Raw genomic sequence first — 13,149 nt, forward strand, 5'->3', positions numbered from 1 at the left:
AAGACATTTATATTATTTCGTAAAATCTACTGGATTTTTCCCTATCCATGTTAACGATATGGAAAGACAAGAAATTTATTCTTTAAATATTATTTTAAGAAAGAAAGTATGAACCAACCATTAAACTTTTGAATCTATTAGGATGAAATAATTCTTTTAAAAAATCAGGAATGTATATCAGAACGTCTCAGAGAAAGCAAGAAGAACCGAACCTGGAAATCTGAAGGAAGTTAAAACTACTTTTAAAAACTTAAAATTTTGCAGCATTGAGCAACATCAGAAAGATGTAACGTTCTAATGACCTTTTTTTTAAAAAAATTCCTCTTAAGATTTTTTAAGACATGAGAAATAATTCTTTTTTTCATGCATTCTCCTTCCTCCCTTAAAATTGTCAATTTTTCAATGTAAATTTTTTAAGTGGTTATTTTTGTTGATGCAGCAAATTTGGGAAAGAAAAATTCTTTTATTGAATCTCATGAAAGTTTATTTTCTGTAATTAAATCGTTTGTTTTTGCAGTTAATACTTCAATAAGGATATTGGATTCTTTTTTTGAACCAATGGTAACAAATTTTAATTATTTTCAATGTTTTTAGACAATCAACAAAAAGCAGTTTTTTTTAACAAAAATTTCTCTAAAATCTTCCAATTTATTTTAATTTGAGAGTTTGACTTGTAGGCATGTATGATAATATTGCATAACTCAACTATATAGTTTGTAGGAAAGGTATTGAAGCATACAACTTTCATCATGTCTTGAAAATTTAATTATTTTTCTATTCTCGTGTTTTCTAGCTTTTAGAACTGCTATTCAGAAATTCAAGGAAAGTCAGTGACTCTTTTTTTTATCTCTAAATATGAATCCTGTATAGAAATTCAGGGAAACTCAGTAACTTTTTTATCTCCAAATATAGAGTTGAATTCTGTGTCGAAACTCAGTGACTTTTTTTTCTCGAAATATAGATTGTGAATTCTGTGTGGAAATTCAGGTTAACTCAGTGACTCTTTTTATCTCTAAATATAGATTGTGAATTCTGTGTACAAATTCAGGGAAACTCAGTGACTTTTTTTTCTCTAAATATAGATTGTGAATTTTGTGTGGAAATTCAGGCTAACTCAGTAACTTTTTTTATCTCTAAATATAGATTGTGAATTCTGTGTACAAATTCAGGGAAACTCAGTGACTTTTGTTTTTTTATACAAATATGGTGTGAACCCGGTACTGTAAGATAGGAATGGTGGAGTCATTGTTTTCGTTATAATATAATATTCTCGGTGGTTTATCCTTATTAAAATTAACTTTGTTTTTAGACTTAAAAAGTAATTAAAAAAAGTTATGTACAGTAACTAATGAGCCTAGATTGTTATTTTTCTTTTAGACAAGAAGCTGTATTTCTACAAAACTTTTTTTTATGAATGGACCTACCAAACATTTTCAATGAATCCACTAGCTTTTGTCACAATCAGCTTTTTTTCTATTGTTTTTTCTCCGGATTAGCACTGCACTGGGAGAATAAGGGAAAACCTGGAAAATGCAGGGAATTTAAAAATTATCTAAAATAACTGGGAAAATGTAGGGAATTTTGAGGAGTTTTTTTTTTTAGAAACTGGGAAAATACAGGGGATTTTATCTCTTTTCCTTTTTTAAAAAAAGGTAACCACTCATCTATGGGATATTCAAGGATGATATTTCAGTTATATTAAACTTGTTCATTTACATTGTGCATTATATGTTTTGCATTATATGTTTTAAATATGTTCAGCTGTTCCTTTTTTTCTCTAAGTTTCTCTGGTAATTATACTTAGTATAGTTAACCCAATACAGCTCATACAAGAATATAGTGATTGTGCTTTTCTTCTTAATATCGGGTGTGTAACATATACAGGGAAAACACAGGGATTTTCTTCTCTATCCAGATTTGAGAGGCAACCCTGTTTATAAACTTATTTTGCTGTCGGTTTTATAATAGTTTAACTTTAGAGTAGTTTTTTGAATATTTAAAAATTTGATTGAAAATGCTTTTCTTTTTCACGAAATCGACGATTTTCTCCAGCTGCATTGAATAAGCATAGAGGGCGCTGGTTAAAGCTTGGCTTATTTTGACCGAACTGTCTTGAATAAATGTTGATTGCAAAAATACCGAATTCATAAAAATAGTATATTATACCACTTTGTGAAATATGCCAGAGCTTTTGGGCGAGTAATCATGTTTTATGTTCAGACTAAAATTCCCAGATAATAAAGAGTAATATTGCAATGATTTTCTGAAATATATATATAACAAAAAGACTTTTTACAAAAATTAATTATTTTTTATTACAATTTTCACTTTTGATTCTATGGACTGTGTTTGCCGTAAATGTGCAATACGTCTAGTAAGGCTGTTCTTCAAACAGTTTGTACTGCAATCATTGTCTGCGTAGATCCTTCGTTCGAAATTGAAACAAAGCTGTCTTTGGATTTCGGAAACAGGTATGTATCCAGAAACAGTCCTATTTTACCACTGAAAATCCTAGGTGCCAACTCTACTGGATTTCGCCAGTTTCTCCTGCTCTACTGATTTAATAAAAATTCTTTTGATTTTTGTGCATTTTAGAATATTCCCTGAAACTGAGTTAGTTTTCTAAAAAAAATTTCTACTGAAACTGATTTTTTTCTCAGATTATTTCTTGCTTTAATACTTTAATAAGTATTACTAATTCATAATGATGTGAGCCTCATTTATAGAAATCAGATAAAAACTTTTTTCGTTTAAAATTATGAGTAAACATTATGCACAACATTTGAAGTTCATTTAATGTCAATCACAACTAGATGATATTACAGTTGTCTTATTTTGATAATTTTGAAAATCCCTGAAATTCCATATGTGTAAAATATTTAGTACATTATGCAACAAATGAACTTTATTTATTTTGTAAAATCTACCGGATTTTTTTTTATCCATGTTGGCAGCCATGAAAAATGCTTCTGAGTAGTGGTGGCTCAGGGGATAGAGCGCTGTCCTTTGCTTCGTAAAAATAATTAATGTTATGATTTTTAGGACAAAAGTGATACAAAATAATATTCACCTGAATGAAAAAAATTGTGGAAGTAAGCTGAGCAGATTTTTGGGACGATTTTTGCCTAAAAATGACGTTGATTTAAAGGAATTAGTATCTGAGTTGAAACGGTGGAAAAATGGTAAGTTTTTTTTAAAATTCATTTACATCTTTGATTTATGTATTTTTATGATTTATATCCTTGATTTATGAATAATTACTGTCAGAATGAATCCAGTTAGGTTATAAGTTACTAAATATAGTATCACTGGATCACTATACTTGTAACTATCACTAATATTGTGCAGGTTTCGGATGGAAAAATTTATCTAATATGAATCCAAACGCAGAATATCAGCTCACGTGGATTTCAACCTTCATCAAAATCTGTGTTGAGAATTATGATTTTCAGTGAAAAATACTTTTAAAAACAAGAGGTATGTTAGATACCTTATTTACGCCGTACTAGAGCCACACAACGGCCTATAGGCAATGAAACATCCCTGTGGTTGATCCGAAAACATGCCATAGCGATTTTGATCCTCAGCAAGGGGGGTGGCACCCCTGCTTTGGTAGCCCGACGACCTGCACACGAAGTCGAGCATTTTACGGTAGAACAGTTTAACGAGGACCGATACCACGATCTAGATTTTGCAAAGCGTTACGTTTTCTAGTAACTCAAACATTAACGCTATTTGAGATTTATAGAGCACTCGTATAACTTTTCCCTAGAAATCGCAATGGCCGCTAAGTGGTAAGGGTAAAATAAGGCGAATGTTATGGTTAAGACAAATTCTATGCAAAATCTCTATTTTCTCAACGGCCAAAGTTCACAGGTTTGGCAAGAAAAGAAATAATTTCTCTTATTTGACTCTAAATGCATTTCTGAACTGTTAACTATGAATGTTGAACCATTAATTTGAGAATTTCTGAAAAATGCTCTGTTTTCAGGCGAAACTGTCATATGTAATGAATGGATTCCTCTGTGTGACTTTGAAGAAAAGCTCTCAGATTCGTCATCTCTTATGGATACTTCTGAAAATGCATCTTCGGTATTTGATCAAACAGATAACAGCCAAGTTTTGTCTGATTCATCTTTATTGGATCTTTCAGTTGAAGTACAACAGGTGCATACACAGTTTAATCTTAAATCTTGTTTTTTTTTACTACATGCTAACGCTGTTTTTTGAATGGTTTGCCATCACCAGAATAACGCTTCTTAGCAAATAGCATGATATTCCCATAACTGCTGAGAGTTTATAACAGTTGTTCAAAGCCTCTGAAAATGGCCTCCTCTTTAATGTTTTCCACATCTCCATTATGCTACAAATATATATTTTGTTGCTTAGGACTTGTACTTAAATTTTTTTTCTTCTAAATTTAGAGCATGAAGCTTTTTAAAAATGAATGCTGTTCTTGTAGTTACACTCTGTTCTTGTATGCTTTTCTTATTTTCATGTTTTATATCCTCCATTGTGCCAAATATATAATTAAATATATTATTATATATTATTAATATAGTATTTTATATTATTATAGGGTCATAGTTAAACCGTTCTAAGTACGTATCCTGTGTGTCATGATTAAACTCTCCTCTTTTAGGTTTTTCCCATCTTTGTCTCCCTTATCCTTTTCATACTAAATATATATTTTGCTGCTATGGAAACTTGGAATTTTTTTCTTTAAATATATAGTATGAATCTTTCTAAGTATGGTTCCTGTATCATGGTTAAACTCACCTCCTTTTGGGCTTTTCGCATTCTCGTCTCCTTTATACTAAATATATAGTTAATTACATTGGAAACTTATTTTAAAATATGAAGTATGAACCTTTTTAAGTAAGAAGTAAGTAAGTTCTCGTATTGCTACTTTTCCCCTTTATTTCAGTATTAAATAATTTATTAAATGCTAGTAAATCTTCTTTTTTTCGGGAAAATTTTAGAAATTTTTAAAAATATTAAGTATAGGGGAATAAATATGTTTGTAATTAAAAAAGGTGATGTCAATGACAAGGAAAAGTGTTACGTTCATTATGTTAATTATAAACAAACAAGTGCTTAAAAATTGCAAAAGATGCTCGTTAAAAATACTTTTTCTTTATTTAATTATTATAGTACAAAACATGCAAAGTTGTTTTGTTCTGTTTTTTCTTGAAAAAAATTTCTTTAAACATTATAATATTTAGTTCTTTCCTTTATAATGATACTTGCCTATTCAAAATTTTGAAATTATAGTGGGCATAATTTTGAAACATTTCAATGACATGCATGATTTCGTTTATTCTTTTTTAAACGATCATTTTATTGCAATTTTAAAAACTTCCATTGGCATACATTTAAAAAGCAATATTTTAAATCTGTGAAAAAGATGTTTTATTTCTAATATTGCTGAAAATAATGTTCTTATTACTAACTATTTTAAAATTATTTTAAATAATTATATCATTATTTTAAATTCTTTACAGAATCTTTAATAATCGCAATTAAGAATTTAAGTTATTGCATTTATTAATAATTTGCTTTTAAAAAAATAGTAAATTAGAGTTCTAAATTTTTTTTTAGTTTATTGAAAGCAAATATCGCTTAGGAAGCAGTAATGGTAAAAGAATAAACTTATTTTAAAAATTAAAAATAATATTTGATTTAAAAAAGGATTAATTATTTTGTTGATGTATGTATTTGCTGATGAATTGTTTTAATTTCTTGATTTGTCCTGCAATAGTTTCTTATTAATCTAAACTAATAAATCTAATCCCTTAAATAAAATCTGACCCTTAAATCTGAATATTTGTACACTGTCAATTGATATAAACTCAAAATTTTCTTATTTTATTTGTGAGTTAAATTGTCTCCCTCCACTCGACCGAACGCAAAGTGCTTGAAACGGAGTTCTAAATAAATTTTTAAACCTCTTAATTTAATTAAATTTTAATTTAATTTATTTAATTTTAAACTTCTTAATTGTCAAAATGGTGGAGAAGGAAGTTCTAAATAAATTTTTGAACCTCTAAATTGAATTAAATTTTAATTTAATTTATTTAATTTTAAACTTCTTAATTGTCAAAGTGGTTGAGAAGGAAGTTCTAAATAAATTTATAAACCTCCTAATTTAACTAAATTTTAATTTAATTTATTTAATTTAAAACCTCTTAATTGTCAAAGTGGTTGAGAAGGAAGTTCTAAATAAATTTTTAAACCACTTAATTCAATTTTCAGAGGTGAATTGATGGTTGATACTTATTCTATCTTTCGATAATGAAGCTTGAGATAACTCAGATCTCTAATTTTTGTGCCAAATTATACCAACACGAAGATTAGAATCAGTAGTTTTTGAAATGCAGCTAAATAGTATAAAGCTGTCTGCTTTTTAAAATTTGATAAGCATCTTTGTTGTTATGCACTCAACATCAAAATATTTTATAAACATCGTCCAACTTAGTTTTTACCAATTTAAACTAAAATAAAATTACATTTCAAAAAACCAAAAAACTAGCAAATGCGTAGTTTTCAATAACTTACTGAGAATCACATATTGGTTATTTTTATCACTTTAAGATTTCGAGGGAGAAAAAAAAATCAAAATTATCGAGTGCTTTTATTTCTAATCTAATGAAACGACCCCTTTTTTTCTGACTTCTGACTGAAATTTAGAAAATTACAAAATCCAAATAAAAGGAGATCGATACAAATAATTTAGTTACTAAAGGAAAACAATTTTAAGTTTTTAAAACATTGAGAGATATTAAAAAAATAGTTCGTGGAGTCCCACTGCTCGGAAGAAGTTAAACTTCGCAACCTGCGACGTTAATTGTAGAAGAATCAGCAGTCGTAGAGGGATCACTAGTTCTATTCAACGACTCTTTTTCCTGTTCCGCTCGCTTCCGTGCTCTGTAATCGGGGTAATATTGTGCATTTTTCCCTCTTGAACCAGTGGAAGCGCTTGTGGTTGCTTCATCGTCTCGCCCTGGAAAATGTATTTGTATTAATAATATATGTGAATGCTTCATAATGTAATTTCAGAAGAGAAAACCTAACAATCAATTGATATTCACAAGAGACGTACTTTGACATAACCTTAAATCCGTCACATTGTCCGTGGGATTGTCTTCACTCATTTTTTACAATTGTTATCCACTAAATTTGAAAATAAAAAATACTACCCTATTAAATTATATGTGTATCAAAACAAACTAAAAAAATATTTATAGAAAAACAATACTTTTATGACTTTAATTATTTTTATGCTAGTGAGAACCAAAACACTATGGAAATGAATGAGGGAGAACTGGATCCTACCACGTGATTTCCCGGCAAATAAAAATGTAGCGTTAAACGTTTAACGCAACCTTGTTGGAAGTCGCATAAGAAGTATAACTTCAAAAATATCGAAATCAATATACTTTCAAGTTCGAAATGAGTTTTTATTGTATCAGTTGATAATTGCCTATCAACTGATGTTATCTGTTGATGATGTGATCTGTGATGATGATCTGTTATGCGAGCATAAACAGAATCTTTAGGAAAGGTTTAACACTTTATGTAAATTTAGTGGTAAGCAAACAACAAAAGCTATCTAATCTAACTGAAATTTACAAAATTACAAAATCCAAATAAAAGGGAATCGATACAAATAATTTAGTTACTAAAGGAAAACAATTTTAAGTTTTTAAAACATTGAGAGATATAAAAAAAAAGCGTATGTATTAGTGTGTATATTACCGTCGTGGAACAGTCGACCCGATTTTTGGGTTTACGTCTACTAATGTTCAACTTGTAATTTTGAACCCAATCCAGAAGACAAGAGAACTCCTGGATAAAGTATTGGAGAAATTTGCCTTCGTGGAGGACTTTTTTAATTGAAATAACCCTCATATTCGCGTTACATGGAGAGGTAGATCACGAGAACCTCCCACGATTAGCCTGACGGCAAAAGGACTCTATCCCATAATCCGTCTACTGCTGAGGATATTTCACGTCACCACTGTGGTCGGTAAAAGCCGGATACGGAATTCGTACAGATCAGACATTGCTCGGATTCGAACCCGTTTAACTTTATTGGAAGGCGAACGCTCTATATCCTGAGTATTTTATTTTATTTTATTCGTCGTTGAACAGTCGACCCAATTTTTAGGTATGCGACTACTAATGTTCAACTACGTAGCTTTGCAATTTTGAACCAAATCAGAAGACAAGGAAACTCCTGGATCAGTACCCCCAGAGGTATTGATTTGTTATGCGAACATGGAGGACTTTGAAACTCGACCGATTTAACGTGCATCAGCCACTATTTACTACACTGGGAGTCTTCGTCCGGTGGGGATCGAACTCAAAAACTCTTGGACATGTGCTCTACCAACCAGGCTATCCCGGCCTTATCCCTGAGTATATAAAAATATGTACTCGAAAAATTGTAATTTTTTTCTCGGCTATTTTTTGTCGTTACGTATTCTTCAATAACTGGTGACTGGTGTCGTGCCACAGGTCCTGGGATCAATCCTCGCCCCTTCATCCCTACAGCTAGTCGATAAAATGAGTACCATGCATGCTTGGAGACTAAACTCGTCTCGCACCGACCACAGTGCTAACGTAAATATCCTCAGTGGCAGGTGGATCATGGGTTAGAGTCCTCTTTCTATCAGGCTAACCTAGGAAGGTATTCGTGGTTTTCCTCTCCATGTAACGCAAATGCAGGTTAGTTCCATCAAAAAATCTTTCCATCTTCAAGTATTTCTCCCAATACTTGATCCATTAGTTCCGTTGTCTTCTAGATTGGGTTCAAAATTACATGGCTACGGAGTTGAACATTAGTAGTCGTAAACCCAAAACTTAGGGTCGGCTGCTCAACGACAGTTATATTTAATATTTTATAACCGTCGTTGAACAGCAGACCCAACTCTTTGGGTTTACAACTATTAAGGGCTGGCATGACGGAGAGGGTATACTAATCCATATTCCGTGAATCACTAACAATGTCTTACGTCAGAATTGTGATCGGTGCAAGCCTGGTGCAAAATTCGTATTGACCAGCTATCTCTGAGATTGGAACCTGGGTTACCTCAGTGGAAGCCAAGAACTATATTCCCTGAAAAAGAAACGGTTTTTTACTGATGTATTTTATTTCATAACCGTCGTTGAACAGCAAACCCAATTTTTTGGATTCACGACTTCTAATTATCAACTCCGTAGCCTCTTAAGTTTGAATCCATTCCAGAAGACAGAAAAACTCCTGGAATAAGATTTAGAAGGAATTTTCTTTCGTGGAACGCTTTTTGATGGAACTGACTCCATGTTAATGTAAACCAAGGAAATTTCTCACTGTTAGCTTGATGGTAAGTTGTCTCTAACCCATGATTCGTTTACTACTGACAATATTTTACGTCAGCACTGTGATCGGTGTCAGGCGGATACAGAATTAGTTTCAGCCTCTTCTGGGATTCGAACCCGGTTCACCTCGTTTGGAGGCGAGCGTTCTATCATCTGAGCCACCACTACTCTTTTTTGATGTATTGTATATATTAAATATTTTAAATGGAAATCTGATTTAAAGAATTTCTCTCAGCTTCATACTCAAGTTTAACCGATATAACGCCTTCTAGCACTAAAATATCAAAATTATTAAAAAGAAAATTCGATTAAAGAGATAGAGTTTCTGTAATTCTGATGAAGCTGTGAGTAAATTAAAAGAACTTGGACTAAAAGAATAACTTCAAAATTAATTTGAACAGATTATATTTTATTCAATAAGAAGGTTTTGAAATTTTGAAAAAACGAATAGTTTTTCGAAAAATCTTGACCTATATAAAATCATCTGTTTTTAAAAAATGCGTTACGTTTTCAACTATAGGATATAAATGCAGAATAAAACATATCTAGTTCTGATTTCTGCCAGCATTTTTCAAAATGGTAAAGTGCTTCGCAACTAATTTTAATATATTTCAAGAAAATGTAGATGTAAAAATTCGATATAACATTTAGTTCAAACATTTTATTTGGCGAATTTTGAATTGGCTACTTTAGTACGAAAAAATTCAAAATAACTGTGATTAGGGGGTAATAATATAAGATTATGACAACCCTAGAAAACCAAAAAGCAGTATTCTCTTTCGTCTTGTGAAGTAAAGTTGAATTTTAAGAGCTTCGATAGTTTATGGCTTAAATCTCAGTAATTTCACTTGCTGATTAAGTGGTTTATGATAATAATAAGTGATTTAAAAAAGATGCTAAATCTCAGGTATTGTTTACGTCTCTTCGTATCTCTATGTGCAAGTTTTGCGTTACATTTTAGATAAAACTGGCCGATGTACCAAGTAAGTTTCCCTTTTCGTTGTTACAATTATCGTAGATTTTTATAATTGTTTATATATCTAATAATTTTTTTATTATTTTATAACTGTTTAAGTTAATAATTGTAAATGTCTATATCAATAGTTTTGATTTGAAGAAATTCAATTGTTTTAAACAACAATGGATTGTTTTATTTATATTATATTGCGGACGTTGAATTCCAATAGAAATATTATGCTTTTTAAAGTGTTGTGTATAATATAATGTAAAGTTATTAAATTTTTATTTAGTTATTTCAGGAACGTTAAAACTAAAAATATGTGTTTAAATTAGCATAAAATTATGTAATCATCGACTTGTATCTGACAGATTTAAATTGATTCACGATTTTATGATCTTTCTATATCAATCCGGTTAAAGATTGTATAATTGATTGCTCTGACAAAGAATTGAATATTTGCATGAGCTAAAACCAAGTTTGTCTTAATTAAACAATTTAGAAAATTAGAAACTCAAATCAGCAACAAAAAAACGAAGAATTTCTAAAGATATGCATGTTAGCAAAAACAGCACTTAATCAGGGGGCACACTGTCTGCTAACGAATTGCAGCCCTTCTGTAGTCAGCGGTTAAACCAAAATACTGACTGTGAACAGAGGGCCCCATAATGGATAAACAAAATAAGAAAAAGCAATCAAAAATTGAAATCACAACGCAATGAAAATGGAATGATTTTGTTCATATAATTTTTAAATTTTCTAAGTGTTAATCAAAACAAAACAATTAATCAGGTATAGCTTATTAACCACAGTAGACCCTTGATCAAGTCTATCTGCATGACCCCATGTTAACCCACTTGACGGGTCATGTGGGTTAATGTGGGTTAACCCACTTGACGGGACATGCATATCTTTAGAAGAAATTCATAATCTTGCTATTCATATAAATAAAAATTAAGCCTGAAAAGAAAAAAATCAATACGAAATAAAATATAAAGAAATACAAAAAACTTGCCATTACGAAAACAGGACCAGAATCCCCATTAAAATATCAATAAAATCCGGATAATGCATTAATTTATATATTAATTACCAAACGAGATTGCGCAATTGCAGCTAATCCAGATATGTTCAATTAGTTTTAGTTCATACATTACAATCTTATGAAACTTTCTTTTCTCTCCCGAAAATATAAATGATTCAAAACACAATTATTTCGTTATCAGCATTTATATAAAATACATGAAACAGGCTTACGCACCACAATGTATTAATGAATATAGGTATTTATGATTAGAACTGTAGTATTACATTCAAAAAATAAATGTTTAAACTATTTTCAGAAAATCAGCCAACAGAATCTTAACTTTTTATTTTAATTCATTTATCTCTTAATTTTGTCAACCCATTCCTGCCCTAGCGTCTTCTTAAAGGACTGTAAAAAAGGGAATTTTTTTTTTAATTATTCAGATTTATTTTGCACAAAGTAGTTCTATCAACGACAATATATTAAATGGTGCGTAGTGTCTTTAAAAATGCTTAGAGGTTATTTTACGATTTCAATTCTTTAAAAGCCTTTATAGGTGCTTTATTATAGGGTGTTATTAAAAAAGGCTTAATTTTCCCTCTTCGGAAAAGCGATATTTTTCTTTACCATTTCGATTTTGAAAACTTTTGATTAATGATGCAAAAGCATAGATTTCAAATTCATTCAACCACAGTCCATTTCGGCGTACTGTCGGTCCCTAGCGTATGAAAGCGCAAATCATTTTGCATGTTTGATGTAATACTTACAAATCCGCATGTGCGTCTACTGAGCTGCGTTCGGTGAGAAACTCTCATATGCAACTCAGCTACATTTTGCAAGACATTCTCCATTTCCGACTTCACTTTCTACCCTCTGATATTGAACCGAAAAATCTCTTGATCATTTTAGAGCACCTAATATAATCAAGAGGAGTTCTTTCTCAGAAATTAGTTATTTTATCATGATCATATAAAGTCTTTGAAAATTATTTTGCATTTTGGTATTGTATATAATGCTAAAAAATATTTTTTGAGTGCTTAAAATGTATTAAAAAAGTGCTTATTTTTTGTTGAAAGATTTGGCTAAGCACCCTAAATCATTTTAGTCTATGTATATATATACACATAGCTAGATTAGAACTAAATCAGTATACATATATATTGATCCAATCTTTAATTTTTGTGTGTATAGGGTGATCCAATAAGCGAGTGATGCTAGTTAAAAGTTTGGAGTAATCCGTTAAAAACTGCAAAAGCAGTTTCAAGGATTGGCGAGCGATATCGAGCGTAAGGCGTAACTTCTAATTTTATTATTTAGTTCAGATAATCTGTTAAAGATATTAAGGTAACAAGACTAAGTAGCAAAATATGAGCAAAACTATCTTAAAGGAACTGCGTTTGCACTTTTGGGGATTTGTAGGCGAAGCATGCATGCTTTTAGTATTATTTTATAAAAAAAAAGTTCTAATACTATTCGTTAAGTGTTTAAATATTCTCCGTATTTATAAACTGACCCCAAAAGTTGCCTATTTAAATTAAAGGTTAAATTATTTATTTAATGATTATGATAGAAAATGGAGAATTTCAAGAAGTTCTTTAATAATAAAATAAAAAATTAATAGAATACAAGTTTTAACTGTTAATCTTTTTGTGTTCTTATCTTAATTAGTTTATAGTTGTGGTGCATTATCTTTTTGCTTGAACGGTCACTTGCACAACAGATGGACCAATAAAAAGCAATAAAACCACAGCAGATTGACCAATAAAAGGTAATCCTAATAATAATCATAGTAATTTTTATA

The 13,149-nt window shown here is 30.4% G+C and overlaps 2 protein-coding genes across 11 annotated transcripts in view; both read left to right on the forward strand.

Moving 5' to 3' along the window:
• The first annotated feature begins 2,113 nt into the window (after positions 1-2,113).
• LOC147817013 (kinesin heavy chain-like) lies at positions 2,114-4,623 on the forward strand. Its single transcript, XM_087149993.1, has 3 exons — positions 2,114-2,471; positions 3,043-3,182; positions 3,992-4,623. Exons 1-3 carry the CDS (start codon positions 2,359-2,361, stop codon positions 4,228-4,230), a joined length of 492 nt encoding a protein of 163 aa, XP_087006119.1. The 5' UTR covers positions 2,114-2,358; the 3' UTR covers positions 4,231-4,623.
• Positions 4,624-8,998: 4,375 nt separating this feature from the next.
• LOC147817014 (coatomer subunit gamma-2-like) overlaps positions 8,999-13,149 on the forward strand; it is a 112,905-nt gene continuing 108,754 nt past the window's right edge. For 6 of the 10 annotated variants that reach the window (XM_087153709.1, XM_087153696.1, XM_087153716.1 and 3 more), the window contains exon 1: positions 9,004-9,368. The gene's annotated coding sequence lies outside the window, so the exon portion shown is untranslated. Of the gene's footprint in view, positions 9,369-9,844; positions 10,347-13,149 lie in introns of those variants that run through there. The other 4 variants (XM_087153705.1, XM_087153714.1, XM_087153728.1 and 1 more) reach the window with 3 other exon arrangements.

The sequence above is a fragment of the Parasteatoda tepidariorum genome, chromosome 1 (assembly GCF_982258835.1).
Source record: "Parasteatoda tepidariorum strain Cologne lab strain chromosome 1, Ptep-v5.0, whole genome shotgun sequence".
Taxonomy (NCBI): Eukaryota; Metazoa; Arthropoda; class Arachnida; order Araneae; family Theridiidae; genus Parasteatoda; species Parasteatoda tepidariorum.